A 13,391-nucleotide genomic window follows, 5' to 3' on the forward strand; every position below is an offset into this window, starting at 1 on the left:
TAAAACTCCCAAAGCTGCTCGGTTTAACTTCATCTAGACAAAAATTGCAATTTTATTTTATAGAAAAGTATGCTTTCTTTTTCAAAGAAGAAAATTGTGTTTCATCCAAACACGTCAAATCTTTTTTAATATTTTAATATTTAAAAAAAAATATATTTACAATTGAATTTACAATCCAAACCCACTACACCGTTCCAGTAAAATGTAAAAAAAAATGAAAAGAAAGAAAAACATAATAATTGCATTTTGGACCTGTATTTATGATTTGATGGCAATTTTGGACTATTTTTGTTTGTTTTAAGAAGCGAAATGAAATGCATGACCAATCACCACACATCCATGTCTAATTCCACAACAAACAAAATGTCAAAAATGAGGGGAATTACATCAAAATAAAAACATTCTGATTTTCCCACAAATTAATTTCTTCCTTCACATTTATTATTTAATGTTATTTTTTTAAGTTTTATAAAAAAATATCATTATTCTTAAACAACTCATCTAACATGAAAATTTTTTCTGTAGCCGCATTACGTGATATGCGAAAGTAACGGATGAGGCCAACCGACAGAGTTTAATAGCCAAATCAACGGCTCAAACCCCAACATGGCCTCGAAATCTGATCATCTGACACGTGGCTAAACATATGCCACGAAAAACTTTTTTAATGTAATATTTTCTTGCTGCTCAGGCTTTGGACCACGACTGCTTCATCAAGATAATATAATTAATTATGATAAATCAATTAAAAATAAATTTAAATAAAACATTTCCTTGTTAGTATGCATATTCTTACAAAGCATATTATCACATTTATAATAAAAATATTCTTATAAATACCCCGAAATAACATCTAAAATATATTTTTACCACAATCTTTAATCATTATTGGTTAGAGAATAATACAACTAAAGTAATACTTAGTTGATAAAATTTTAAAATTTTAAAATTATCCCTTTGTTAAATTGCTATTAACTACATTTTTATTAACGTCAACTCAAGTACCCAACTTAATTAGAGTGTCGTTACACATCTATTTGACATTAAAAAAAGAGGGATAAAACAACTGGCCAATGATTGGTGGCGGCTGGGCTGGAGGACAACGTGGCAGGAGAAGAGTGGTTGAGCCAATCAACGAGTGGGACCGGGTTAAAATGGACGGTGGTGCCGTAAACAACAGTGGTTAGTCGGTAAGCCTTTTAGTCACGCACCAATTTCGGATGTGATTCTAGCTGTCCATCGTGTCTTAAACACATGGCGGATTATTAACCACTTATTGTATACGGCTCTGATTGTCCGAATCTGTGTTTCTTTCTTCTTCTTCCCAGTTTTCGTCGGATCTGATGACCCAGCATTTTCACATTTTTATTTTAGATAAAGTGTTGGATTGGAACCACAGTAAAAGCTAGTGTAGTAGTGAAAGATGGAGGGCAATCTGAAAAGTTAATTAATTAACGGGTCATAATTATATATTACTGAGTAGTAATAAAAAAAAAAAAGTAGTTTCAAACACAGAATAGGAAAGTTGAGCATGATCGGAACGCCCACACTCCACCCACTAGATATGTAATTAATGTTGTTGTATTTTCTCACCAAATGAAAGGTTGAAGTGGGGGGCTGTCATTGTTTTTTAAAGAAATAGAACTGACTAGAAACTATGAAGGAGCCAAAGAATCAAAGTCCATGAACAAATAGTTCTCACTCATGGTGGGGTCTCCCACGGTGTAATAAACCATATCTTTTGTAATATGGGGCGGCAAAACTATATGTTAAATTAACATTCACTCAAAACTCTCTCAGTTCATCCCATATATATACACACACAACTCCACTTCCCCATCACAAAAAATATATTCTTCACTTCACATCTTTTGGGCAATCAATTTTGTAAGCAAGTATGGCTAAGGACGTTGAGGTTGGTGGTGAGTTCCAAGCCAAGGACTACCATGATCCTCCACCAGCTCCATTAGTGGACGGGGAGGAGTTGACAAAGTGGTCATTTTATAGGGCTGTAATAGCCGAGTTTATTGCCACGCTCTTATTTTTATACATCACTGTGTTGACAGTGATCGGATACAAGAGTCAGGTTGACCCTGATAAGGGCAGTGACGAATGCGGTGGTGTTGGCATTCTTGGCATTGCTTGGGCTTTTGGTGGGATGATCTTTATCCTTGTTTACTGCACTGCTGGTATCTCTGGTAAGTTTCGACTCTCTTCCCCTCATGTGTTTGATGAAAAAGGCCATTTTTTTTCCAACTTCTTTTCGAAGTTGTTTTTCATGGTTTACAGTAATTGAGGTAAAAGAAAACCGGATGATGATTTAGCAGATGAGTAATTGTTTAGCTGAAATAATGTGCAGGAGGACACATCAACCCAGCAGTGACCTTTGGGCTTTTCTTGGCTAGGAAGGTGTCCTTAGTTCGAGCCATATTTTATATGGCTGCTCAATGTTTGGGAGCCATATGTGGATGTGGGCTAGTGAAGGCATTCCAAAAGTCATATTACAACAAGTATGGAGGAGGAGCCAACAGCCTCGCTGATGGATACAGCACTGGAACTGGTTTTGCAGCTGAAATCATTGGTACCTTTGTTCTTGTCTACACTGTTTTCTCTGCAACTGATCCCAAGAGGAATGCAAGAGATTCTCATATCCCTGTATGTGTTCAATAGCTGCAAATTTCGTAATTATTGCTCAATTTCTTAAGTATGTTCTTAGGTACTAATTTTTCCATATTCTAATTTAAGGTCTTGGCACCACTTCCTATTGGATTTGCTGTGTTCATGGTTCACTTGGCAACTATTCCAATCACCGGCACCGGTATCAACCCTGCTCGTAGTTTTGGGGCCGCTGTTATCTACAACCAGGACAAGCCATGGGATGATCATGTATGAACCTTAAACTTTGACTATATATTCTAGTTTCCCTTTGTTTTATGTGACACCCTTTTTAAAAAATTTTGATGCTTATTCAACCATTTGTAACGTTTTGAAATGTTGCAGTGGATGTTCTGGGTTGGACCATTCATTGGTGCAGCCATTGCTGCAATCTATCACCAGTTTATCCTGAGGGCAGCTGCTGTTAAAGCTCTTGGATCCTTCAGGAGCAGCTCTGCCATGTAATTAAGCAATCATTCTCCAGCCACAAGTTTAAACAAAAAAAAAAAAAAAACGGGGCGGTTGCCATGGAGGATTGGATTAAGTTTTATCAATGTGGTCAAGAGGCTTTTTCAGACCACTCAATTTGTAAATTATAATGGAGGATGTCATGCTTTTATGTATGTGGCACTTATTTTCAATGTGCCCCATCATTATCCCTGCTTTTCTTTCCTATTTTATGGTCTTTCTTTGTTTGGCTTGGTGTTTCTAAGTTATCTTTGAAAATTTTATAAAAATCAAGTACTTTGTGTTGCTTTATTTACACAAGTTTAATTCAATTCCTATCCTTTTTTCTCTTATGAAACTTGGGTGTCCTATAAATGTGGTAAAGTTGTCATATTTATCAATTAAAAAATGATCAGATCTAAACCAGGAAAATAACTGTAAAACTTGGAGCCTTTAAAGCAAATTAAGTACACAAATCCTGTCAATCTATGGTAATACGAGGGAGGACATTTTCAACTGTACTATCAAGTAATGAAGCAAGATAGTGACTCCAATTTAAACCCAATGTGCAAAGTGGCTGAAACACGTCAAGCTTTCATAATTTGGCATGTGTTAAGGCGGAGCTTTCCTCATTGTCTCATGGCACCTTTCTGTCTGGGGAAATTCTCTTACAACAAGAACAGGTATTAATGATATTAGCATCCATTTATGGCAATGCATTTAACCCTGAAGTTGAGGATATATTAAATGCCAATCTTTTCATGATTTCAACCAGATAATCTATTCATTCGATGCTGAAACAATGTCACCTATGCTTCAGCATCAAACCAACTTGGTCTGGACCAAAGTTTATATAATGTGGTGTTCTGCAACTTGAGAAATTCAAGAGTTTCATTGCATATCTTGGAAAAAAAATCCTTAGAAGTTTTACAATTTCTAAGACCCCCACCATGGCAAAACAAGCCTCCCAAGTATGTGGTGCCTTGTTTATAGTGCTTTCATTGTTAGCAAACTATAGTATTTCTACAAAACCATCTGAGCAACATGCTCCCAGTCCTGACAGTCCAACATTTTTTGCTGTCCCGCCTAGTGCCAACATTCCCGACGTCGAAACCAAATCCGATGAAACAATTTCTCAAGAGAATGTTTCCACTCTTTACAATGCTGATGAACCAACTGATCTTCAAACCAAAGGTGAAGAGACTCTCTCTGATCAACAGCCTCCATCTTCCCCATCAATCAATGTTGATCCTACCCTTGAAACCAATGGTGATAACAATATACCTACTTCTCTTTCTCCTCCCATTGTTGATAAGTCGGTCCTCGACACCCGAGATATGGATAGTGTCTCTCAAGAGAACACATCGGTTCCTCTTTTAAAGGCGGATCCTCCAGCTGCTGAAACCAAAGAGAGTGGTATCATTGAAGATCTTTTCCAAGAAAACACATCTCTTCCCCCTTCTCCAAATGTCGATGTTCCTAATGTTGAAACCAATGAAGAAAAGAATACACTGGTTCCTTCTTCTCCATACATTGACACCCCAGCTTTTGAAACCTTGGATGATGGAAGTTTCACTCAAGAGAATCTGTCTCCTCCTCATTCCAACACAGTATCCGAATACCCAGAAGATGTACCTCAACTTAATGACTATAACTCCCTACCCAACAACATCGTTCCTGCACCATCCGAGGCACTTTCGTACCCCGAATCAGACACTTTCAATTCAGCTCCAACGAGTAATCAGCATACAATCTTGCCATTCAACTACAGGGCTGAAGATGAGCCAGTTGAGCCTTATGAGGAGGAAGAGGAGGATTCTTGGAATGGAGTGAATGGAGCAGTAGCAGGTGTTCTGGTTGGTGCTTTCGTTATTGGGGTGGGAGGCTTTGTCTACAAGAAGAGAAAGAATGATAATGTTAGAGCACAATATCTTTCCTTGGCCAAGAAAGAAGGGGTTTGAACTTTGAATTGGAGCTATCTATCTATACATCACCTTCCATAATTCCAACTCTCTGAAGCTATATCACTTTACATTTATGTATGTTGTGTTGCAACTATATTAGAATTTGGATTGAATGGAACTCGAAGGATCTGTATAGGAAAAGAATGCTTTTGGAGAAGAATGCTTTCACTTGAATTTCTTGAAGACTGAGTTTGGATGGGCGGTGACCTGCGGTGGAGTGCATTGAACGTACTTTTTATATCATGCTACTTCTGTTTTTACTCTAACTGCAGCTAAACGCAATGTTTATCCAAATTCACCCTTAATTTAGTGGTGATTTATCCTTTTTATACTTAAGTACAATTGGAAAATTTTTATCGAGATGATTTTACTAATTTTGATTATAAATTAAATAAACATGGGATACTATAGTTGCAAAGAATTGTTTTTATTTGATTCATAATTTGTTTTAAGTAACTTATTACCATTTCAAGCTAAAAAACTATAACTAAAATCTTTTTATTAAAAAAAAAATTAAATTAATAATTGTAGATGTTTGCTTTTTGTTACTAACTATTATATCATTAGTAATATCGGAAATTATTGTTTTTTACAATAGCACTTTTGGGAACAATTTTATTTTGGAAAAATGATTTTTGAATTATTTTACTTTTGGAATCTGTTGGAGAGCATTACTTGAAGGTTCAAATACAGATATTGTTAAAAAAAGTCACTTTTTAATGGTTCTTTATAATACAACTATTTCCTCATTAAACAAACAGTGCATTTGCACTTAACATCCTTCCATTATTCGCGTTTTCAAGTAACTTTTTTCACTTTCACTACCCATTATTTTATTATGTTGACTCCTACTTTTTTTATTGTAACCGTTCATTTAAAAGTTTCATTTGGGTCTTTTTGATCTTTTGGTAAATTAACAATTTAAGGCTTTGCTTAGTAAGTAGGAAGAAAATAATTGGAAGTGGATGGAAAGTTGAATGAAGGAAAACATAAATTTTCTTTTCATAATTGTGCTGGTAGAAGAGATGAAAAAAATAAAAATAATTTTTTTCCATTCATTATTTGGTAGATTTGAAAAATGGAAAGAAAAAATAAAATAATTAAAAAATGCTTATTTTTGAACTAACATACACATCTAGAGATGCTCATAGGTTGGGCTGGTCAGGTTTGGGTCGAACCAATACAAAGTATTTAGATCTTGTATATTTGGTCAGATTCTCCCATTTTTTAGGTTGGCCTTTAGACTTGGACAAATGATCCAACCAATGAACAAGCTTAGTTTAAACAAAATAAATTAAAATCATTTTCACAAAAAAAAATTAAAATCATTAAAAAATAGAGTAGATTGTAAAAGAAATATATATATATATATAAAGTGAAATTAATTTAGGAAAGAAGTAATATTGAGATTGCCATTTATATTCCCAATTCTTGAATCTATTGATTATTGACTAAAGGTAATATTTAAAATCTAAATGTGAAAATCTTATAATATTGCCCATTATATTAAGAATGTTACATTTTTTTCAACCAAGCATGCTTTAAAAGATTTCTAATTTGGATTCACTTAATTCAAATGCAAAAATGACCTGAATCAAAATATTTCAAACTCAAAATAACCCCCCAAATTAACTATTAGCAAACATGAAAATCTCTACCCTAAAACTCAATCTTAATCCAAAATAATTTAAACTCTAAATCCAAAAAAAACTTAAACGGCTCCACTTATTTATTTATGTTAAGCTTAAGTATTAAAAAAAGTCTTTGTAAAATAATTAAAAAATCAATTGAGTTTATTGTTGAAAAATATAATTAATTGAGGCCTTAATCAAAAGTTAGCAATCAATTGAGTCCCAAAAATATGAGTTTTCATCGAAACTTTTGATAAAGTGTTAGATATTGATGTGACAGGTAACATAGTAGTACACATGAAAAAATTGTAACATCTCAAAATAGGGCCTAAATGGAATAGTGGTTGCGAAACCACAAATTTGAGATAAAAAAGTTTGTTTCGATTAATTTTTATGATTTACCGAGTGATTAGATGCATGTGTTAGAGTATTGATAAGAAATTTTATAGATTGCATGTTTAATTTGCCTATTAGGGATTATTTGCGAAGTTGCTGTAACAGCCCGATTTAGGGCCTAAACGGAACGATGGTTTTAGAACCACGAATTTGAAGTCAAAAAATTTATTCCGATTAATTTTTAAGGTTTATTTATTGATTAAAATATTGTGTAAAAATATCGTTAAGTAATTTTACTGATAAAGTGCTTAATTGGACTTTTAGGACTAAATTGCAAAAGTTGCAAAATATGTGTTCTAATTCATAAGTACTTGATTGAAATAGGGGTTTAAAGAGGAGGTCCTTAAATGGTAATTAGACCATTATATTTCGTTTGGACAAGAATGGGCATGAATAGGACAAAATTTTAAAGAAAGGCCTTAAGGGCATTTTAGTCATTTGGTAATTAAAAGAAATAAAAAGGGAAAATAAAGCCAAAATTGACTCATCTTTTTCATGGAGTCCGAAATTAGCTTGGGGGAAGCCATGGCTAGGGTTTTCAAGCTTTTCAAGCTCAATAGTAAGTCCGTTCTAGCCCCGTTTTTCAAGTTCTTTACGATTTTGGAATCTCGGTAACTTGATTAAGCTTATTCTAGCAATAATTTAAGCTAGGGTTCTGTAACACCCCTATCCCGTAACCGTCGCCAGAATAGGTAAGGGGCATTACCGGACTTGTAACTCATGTCAGAACAGTAAAATTTTAAACTTTTTCTTGAAATAAAGATCATTCATTTAAATAAGTACTAAGCACAGCCAGAGATAAAATTTAAACTCCACTGAGTAAACATTCAAAAGATGCCATTTTCGCATGGCTTATATACATTAACCAAAAATATTATTCCGCCACTAGTCTATTCTATACATGCCATAAAATAGTTCTAAACATGACAGTAACAAGCAGTGGATAGTGATAGTGTGACTAGTTGCTGACGATCCCCGAGCCTGTAGCTTCGCAATGAGATCTATAAAATAGAGGAAACAGAGTAAACAGAGTAAGCATTACAATGCTTAGTAAGTTTTAAGCAGTGTCAACAGATAACAATCAAATTATAACATAGTTGTTCGTATTTTTATTTCACTCTTCCTTCCGGCATACCATCCCTTTACCGAATATGCACATCTCATCATATACAATAGGCAGATAAACTTTCACATAAAAGTGAGCTCATGTGACATAGATATATCGTATGATTTCACATAACCTCTTACACAGATCCGATGTCACATAATCATAGGAATAGTCTCATAGATTGCTCTCGTATGCATCACATAACTACCTTATGATTTAGTGCAAATCAAGCTCACATATAAACTTGGAGTACATACCTGTTTAACCTTTCGCATTGAGTATATTTATAAGCAATTCTTATTATGAAGTCTTACCCGGACATAATCTCCACACGAAGTTATCGGGTCTTACCCGGACAAAATCCCCACACGTAGTCATCGGGTCTTTAGAGCTCGGATATAGTACGAGCACGAAGCTTACGGACATTAATCAGTGATAATATTCTCGCATAAAGCCTGCGGGGTTTTAACCCGGATATAGTACTGACACAAATGCCCTTCGGGACTTATCACATTTATACACTTTCACATCCATCACGTTGGCCACTCGGCCCTGTCACATATATACACTTTCACATTCATCACATCGGCCATTAGGCCTTATCACATATATACACTTTCACATTCATCACATCGGCCATTAGGCCTTATCACATATATACACTTTCACATTCATCACATCGGCCATTAGGCCTTATCACATATATATACACTTTCACATTCATCACATCGGCCATTAGGCCTTATCACATATATACACTTTCACATTCATCACATCGGCCATTGGGCCTTATCACATATATATACACTTTCACATTCATCACATCGGCCATTGGGCCTTATCACATATATATACACTTTCACATTCATCACATCGGCCATTAGACCTTATCACATATATACACTTTCACATTCATCACATCGGCCATTAGGCCTTATCACATATATGCATGTTCACATCCATCACATAGAATCCTAAATCAAAATATAGATTTTCATGTATTCACATCACAATTATCCAAATATACTTCACATACCACATATACTTTCACGTATACACACTGTCTTGGCTGAATCTACATCTATCATTTTCCAATATCACAATTTAGAATTCACGTATGGGTTTAATCAATAGCTTATGAGCAACTAAAACAAGTTTATCAAGGTTTACAACACAATCTCAAATTCAGCACAAGCTGTTTTTCCTGAGCAATAGTCACTAAATTATTTATAACTGGAGCTACAAAACTCCAAATCACTTTCCGTTAATTTTTCCTGAATATAGACTCGTATATCTTCCATCCATAAAATTTCCAGAATTTTAGGTTTGGCCAATCAATACCAGATTTTTCTTAAAGTTTCCCCTGTTTCACTGTTTGACTAATCTGACCACTCTTCACTACGAATCAAATTTCTCATTTTACAGAATTCAAAATGTGTTTTATTTGATTTAATTTGAAACTAGACTCATTAAGGAGTCTAAGCATATAAATTTTATCTTATAACCATTTTTGTACAATTTATAATGATTTTCTAAAAACAGAACAGAGGATTACAGTGTCATTCTGCGCTGTCTCACACAACTTTAAGTATCTCATTATCGGAAATTCCTTTGCTTACACGGTTTCTTTTATAAGAAACTAGACTCATTAAGCTTTAATTTCATGTCTCATTCAACCTCTAATTCAAATTCATAAATTTATGGTGATTTTCTAAAGTCACGTTACTGCTGCTGTCCTAAGCAGACTATTTCAAATTACCCTTAAATTCCCAAGCTCAAACACTTAAGAACTTACCATTTGAGCTTAGAACATATCATGGCCACATCATATCTTGTTAAATCAACTCATCATGTCCTATTATAATTGAATTTACTCAACGTTTAATCACTTAAATCTTACAAAGGAATCAAACTCAAATACTTAAGAACTTACCTCGGAAATTGCCGAACGATTACAGATCGACTATTCGGTTAGGTAGCTTTTTTCTCTTTTCCGAATTAGACTCCCTAAGCTCTTGAGCTTGAATAAACAAATTTAATCTATTACAAACCAATTATACAAACTCATGGCCGAATATAACAAGAAGACTACTGGATTCTACTAGCCACTCATTGCCCTATTATTAACCTTACTTAATTATAAACGTATTCGGCAATTTGATAATTAAGTTCATATCATGGTATCATAACTCCACATTTATCAATATATCATTAACAAAATATGCTCATGTCAAATTTACTCCCAATCACATCTCAAAATTCAGCAAGCTTAGAACTCATTTAATAATTAAATTCGGTAGCTTAATCACTTTGCTAACTACTTATGCATATAATTCAATGATTTTTACATCATCTTACAATCACCATTATTAAAGACTTTGAGATTTCCACAAATGTTCATCTAATGCCTCTAGGCCGAATGTAATATTGCATCCAAATTCACATAGTTTTTTTTTGTTATATCTAATTCTAATGTACATAATCACAATTCAATTCAACATTATAAACCATTATCACCCATTTAGCCTAATATACCACATTAATTTTTAACATTACCCATGTAAATACCTATAGGTTCTTATACCTTAAATTCACACATTTAACCCTTTAATGCCTATTGATCATTCCTTTGGTCTTAACCTAAATGACAGCTCTCATTCTCCATATTTCAACCGAATTTTTCATAGCATGAAGACTTTCATACATTTATAAAAACTTTCATAACTCATTTGAGCCATCAAGCACATTTAGTTTATTCATACTCAACTAGAATCAATTATCCTCCCAAAATCATCAAACATACAAAATATACCCCATTAAGCTCATGACCGATTGCTACATGCTTCATGAACACAAAAATTTTCACATGGGTCTTGTTGCAAGCTTCAAAACCAACCAAAATTCACAACTTTTCAAAGAAAATAACATGAACCTTACCTTATTTGAAGTCTTCTTTTGCCAAATGCCCTAAGCTCAAAGGTTTCTATTTTGTTTCTCAACTCACGGCAAGAAGAAGAAGAAATGGCCTTGTTATTTTCACCTCAAACATGTTTTATTCATTTATTTCATTAACTTTTATTATTTCTATTTTATGAAACCACTTTCTTTAATATAAACAAATATATTATTAACATTATTTACTAACATACAAAGCACAAAATGCCAAAATGTGTCATTCATGCCCATCATTGCCGTCTACTACCAAGAAAAAGGAATGTTTGACATGCAAGTCCCTCATGCTTCAAACCATGCAATTTTTAGCCACTTCCAATTAACCTATGACATTTTCAAGATTTTTCACATAAGCCGCTTTTTATTTATTTCACATCCAAATGACAAATTTTAAAGCATGAAATTTTCACACATACTTATTCATAAATAATAAGCATAAAATATAACAATTAATTATTTTTGTGACTCGGTTTTGTGGTCCCGAAACCACTTTCCGACTAGGGTCAAATTAGGGGTGTCACAACTCTCCCCCCCTTTAGGGATTTTCGTCCCCGAAAATTTCCACCGATGCATAGGTTAGGATAACGTTCTCTTATTGAATTATATCCACAAAGACATTAGCTCATCGATAGCAATTGTAATTCATTATTGATTTCGCATCGATCTATAAAATCGTTTTCTTATCTTAAAACAAATACATAAACATTTCTACAAGTATGCACATATATCTCATTTCCTTGATTTCATAAGCAATAATCACTTAATTTAATTCACAAATGCATTTCAAACACATATAAATCACATATTAACATGTATAATTCATATCATCAACCCACATATTCGTAACTCACATTTTCATTCATGTATAAGCTGTAACTTGACCGAAAGTACACATATACTCAAACATCCCAATAAATATCCTTTATCACTCCATCATATCTCACTATTCAACTTAACCTATTTCCAACAGAAATCAACTTCCACATACCTGAACATTGAGTTCATTTAGCACATTCAATCACCGTTAACGATACTCGTATACAATCGATTTGGCATCAAGCCTCATATTGTATACCGCATGGGATTTATTTTAGCACATAACCCATATATCCAAAATTATCAGCATTCATCACAAATTCTTACAGACTTTCAAATGTCGAACTTAATCGAAATAATTTCTTGAATATGATTAACAAAAAAATAGGGTCATTTACAATAGCACATATGACTTCATATACCAGCATTCCATAGACTAAATCCGTAACACATTTATAACATGAATTCATTTCTTAACAACATATCCACCATCTTTTACTTCATCTGATTTTCTCATACCTTCCGTACATACCTGTATCACTTATTCTGATCTTACTTAATTTATCATCTTAAATATACCTGTTGAATCATTCGAAATCATTACGGATACTCATTAAGCACATATAGCTCTTACAATGCCATATCCTAGATATGGTCTTACATATTCTCACATATCGAGCCGATGCCATGTCCCAGACATGGTCTTACACACTATCTCAAATCAATGCCTTCGTCCCAGACGAGGTCTTACATGAATTCCACTTCACACACTTAGTGCCCACTGACCGATCTCGCACTCATAGTGCTCGGTTAAAGGAATTCGCACACACACAGTGCCTCTAATCATTCACACACATAGTGCTCTTATTCATTCGTTATTACACATTGAAATGACTTAACCAAGTCTATAAACATCCTGTATGTACACTTGTAAACATATCATCTCATTTAAATTTGAATTCGTATAGTAATGAACACTTAAACTTTGCTCAAATTACCGGCACGAAGCCTACTAGGCACGAAGGCCCGAATACACGTCACCAGCATGATTGCTCTTCGGGACCTAGCCCGGATATAACACCAGCACGAATGCTCTTCGGGTTTAGCACGGATATATCTCTAGCACGAATGCTCTTCGAACTTAGTCCGGATACTCACTAGCACGAATGCTCTTCGGGACTTAGCCCGGATATATCACTAGCACGAATGCTCTTCGGACTTAGCCCGGATATATCACTCTCAATTCTCATGTACAATACACATATAGCAATACACATTAGCATATCATTTACATTACTTGAATACAAACACAACATGCTTATCGACCATTCAACTTCCAGTTCCATAGCCACATACAAAAATCACATTTATAGTCATAACACTTTTTCAAAATTGCATCACTTATACCCTTATAATTCAATC

At 34.1% G+C, this 13,391-nt stretch overlaps 2 protein-coding genes across 2 annotated transcripts; both read left to right on the forward strand.

The window, feature by feature from the left end:
- Positions 1–1,664: 1,664 nt before the first annotated feature.
- LOC107889604 (aquaporin PIP2-2) lies at positions 1,665–3,414 on the forward strand. Its single transcript, XM_016814086.2, has 4 exons — positions 1,665–2,198; positions 2,360–2,655; positions 2,746–2,886; positions 3,001–3,414. Exons 1-4 carry the CDS (start codon positions 1,898–1,900, stop codon positions 3,118–3,120), a joined length of 858 nt encoding a protein of 285 aa, XP_016669575.1. The 5' UTR covers positions 1,665–1,897; the 3' UTR covers positions 3,121–3,414.
- Positions 3,415–3,546: 132 nt separating this feature from the next.
- On the forward strand, positions 3,547–5,375 carry LOC107889603 (uncharacterized). Its single transcript, XM_016814085.2, has 2 exons — positions 3,547–3,785; positions 3,878–5,375. The coding sequence occupies exon 2, from the start codon at positions 4,053–4,055 to the stop codon at positions 5,061–5,063; it is 1,011 nt and encodes a 336-aa protein (XP_016669574.1). The 5' UTR covers positions 3,547–3,785; positions 3,878–4,052; the 3' UTR covers positions 5,064–5,375.
- Positions 5,376–13,391: the final 8,016 nt, after the last annotated feature.

This window comes from Gossypium hirsutum, chromosome A09 (genome assembly GCF_007990345.1).
Source record: "Gossypium hirsutum isolate 1008001.06 chromosome A09, Gossypium_hirsutum_v2.1, whole genome shotgun sequence".
Lineage (NCBI taxonomy): Eukaryota > Viridiplantae > Streptophyta > Magnoliopsida > Malvales > Malvaceae > Gossypium > Gossypium hirsutum.

Coding starts and splice junctions, on each gene's coding strand:
- LOC107889604 (XM_016814086.2), top strand. CDS start 1,898: ATGGCTAAGGACGTTGAGGTTGGTGGTGAGTTCCAAGCCAAGGACTAC. Junction 2,199..2,359: donor CTGCACTGCTGGTATCTCTG/GTAAGTTTCGAC, acceptor AATAATGTGCAG/GAGGACACATCAACCCAGCA. Junction 2,656..2,745: donor CAAGAGATTCTCATATCCCT/GTATGTGTTCAA, acceptor TTCTAATTTAAG/GTCTTGGCACCACTTCCTAT.
- LOC107889603 (XM_016814085.2), top strand. CDS start 4,053: ATGGCAAAACAAGCCTCCCAAGTATGTGGTGCCTTGTTTATAGTGCTT.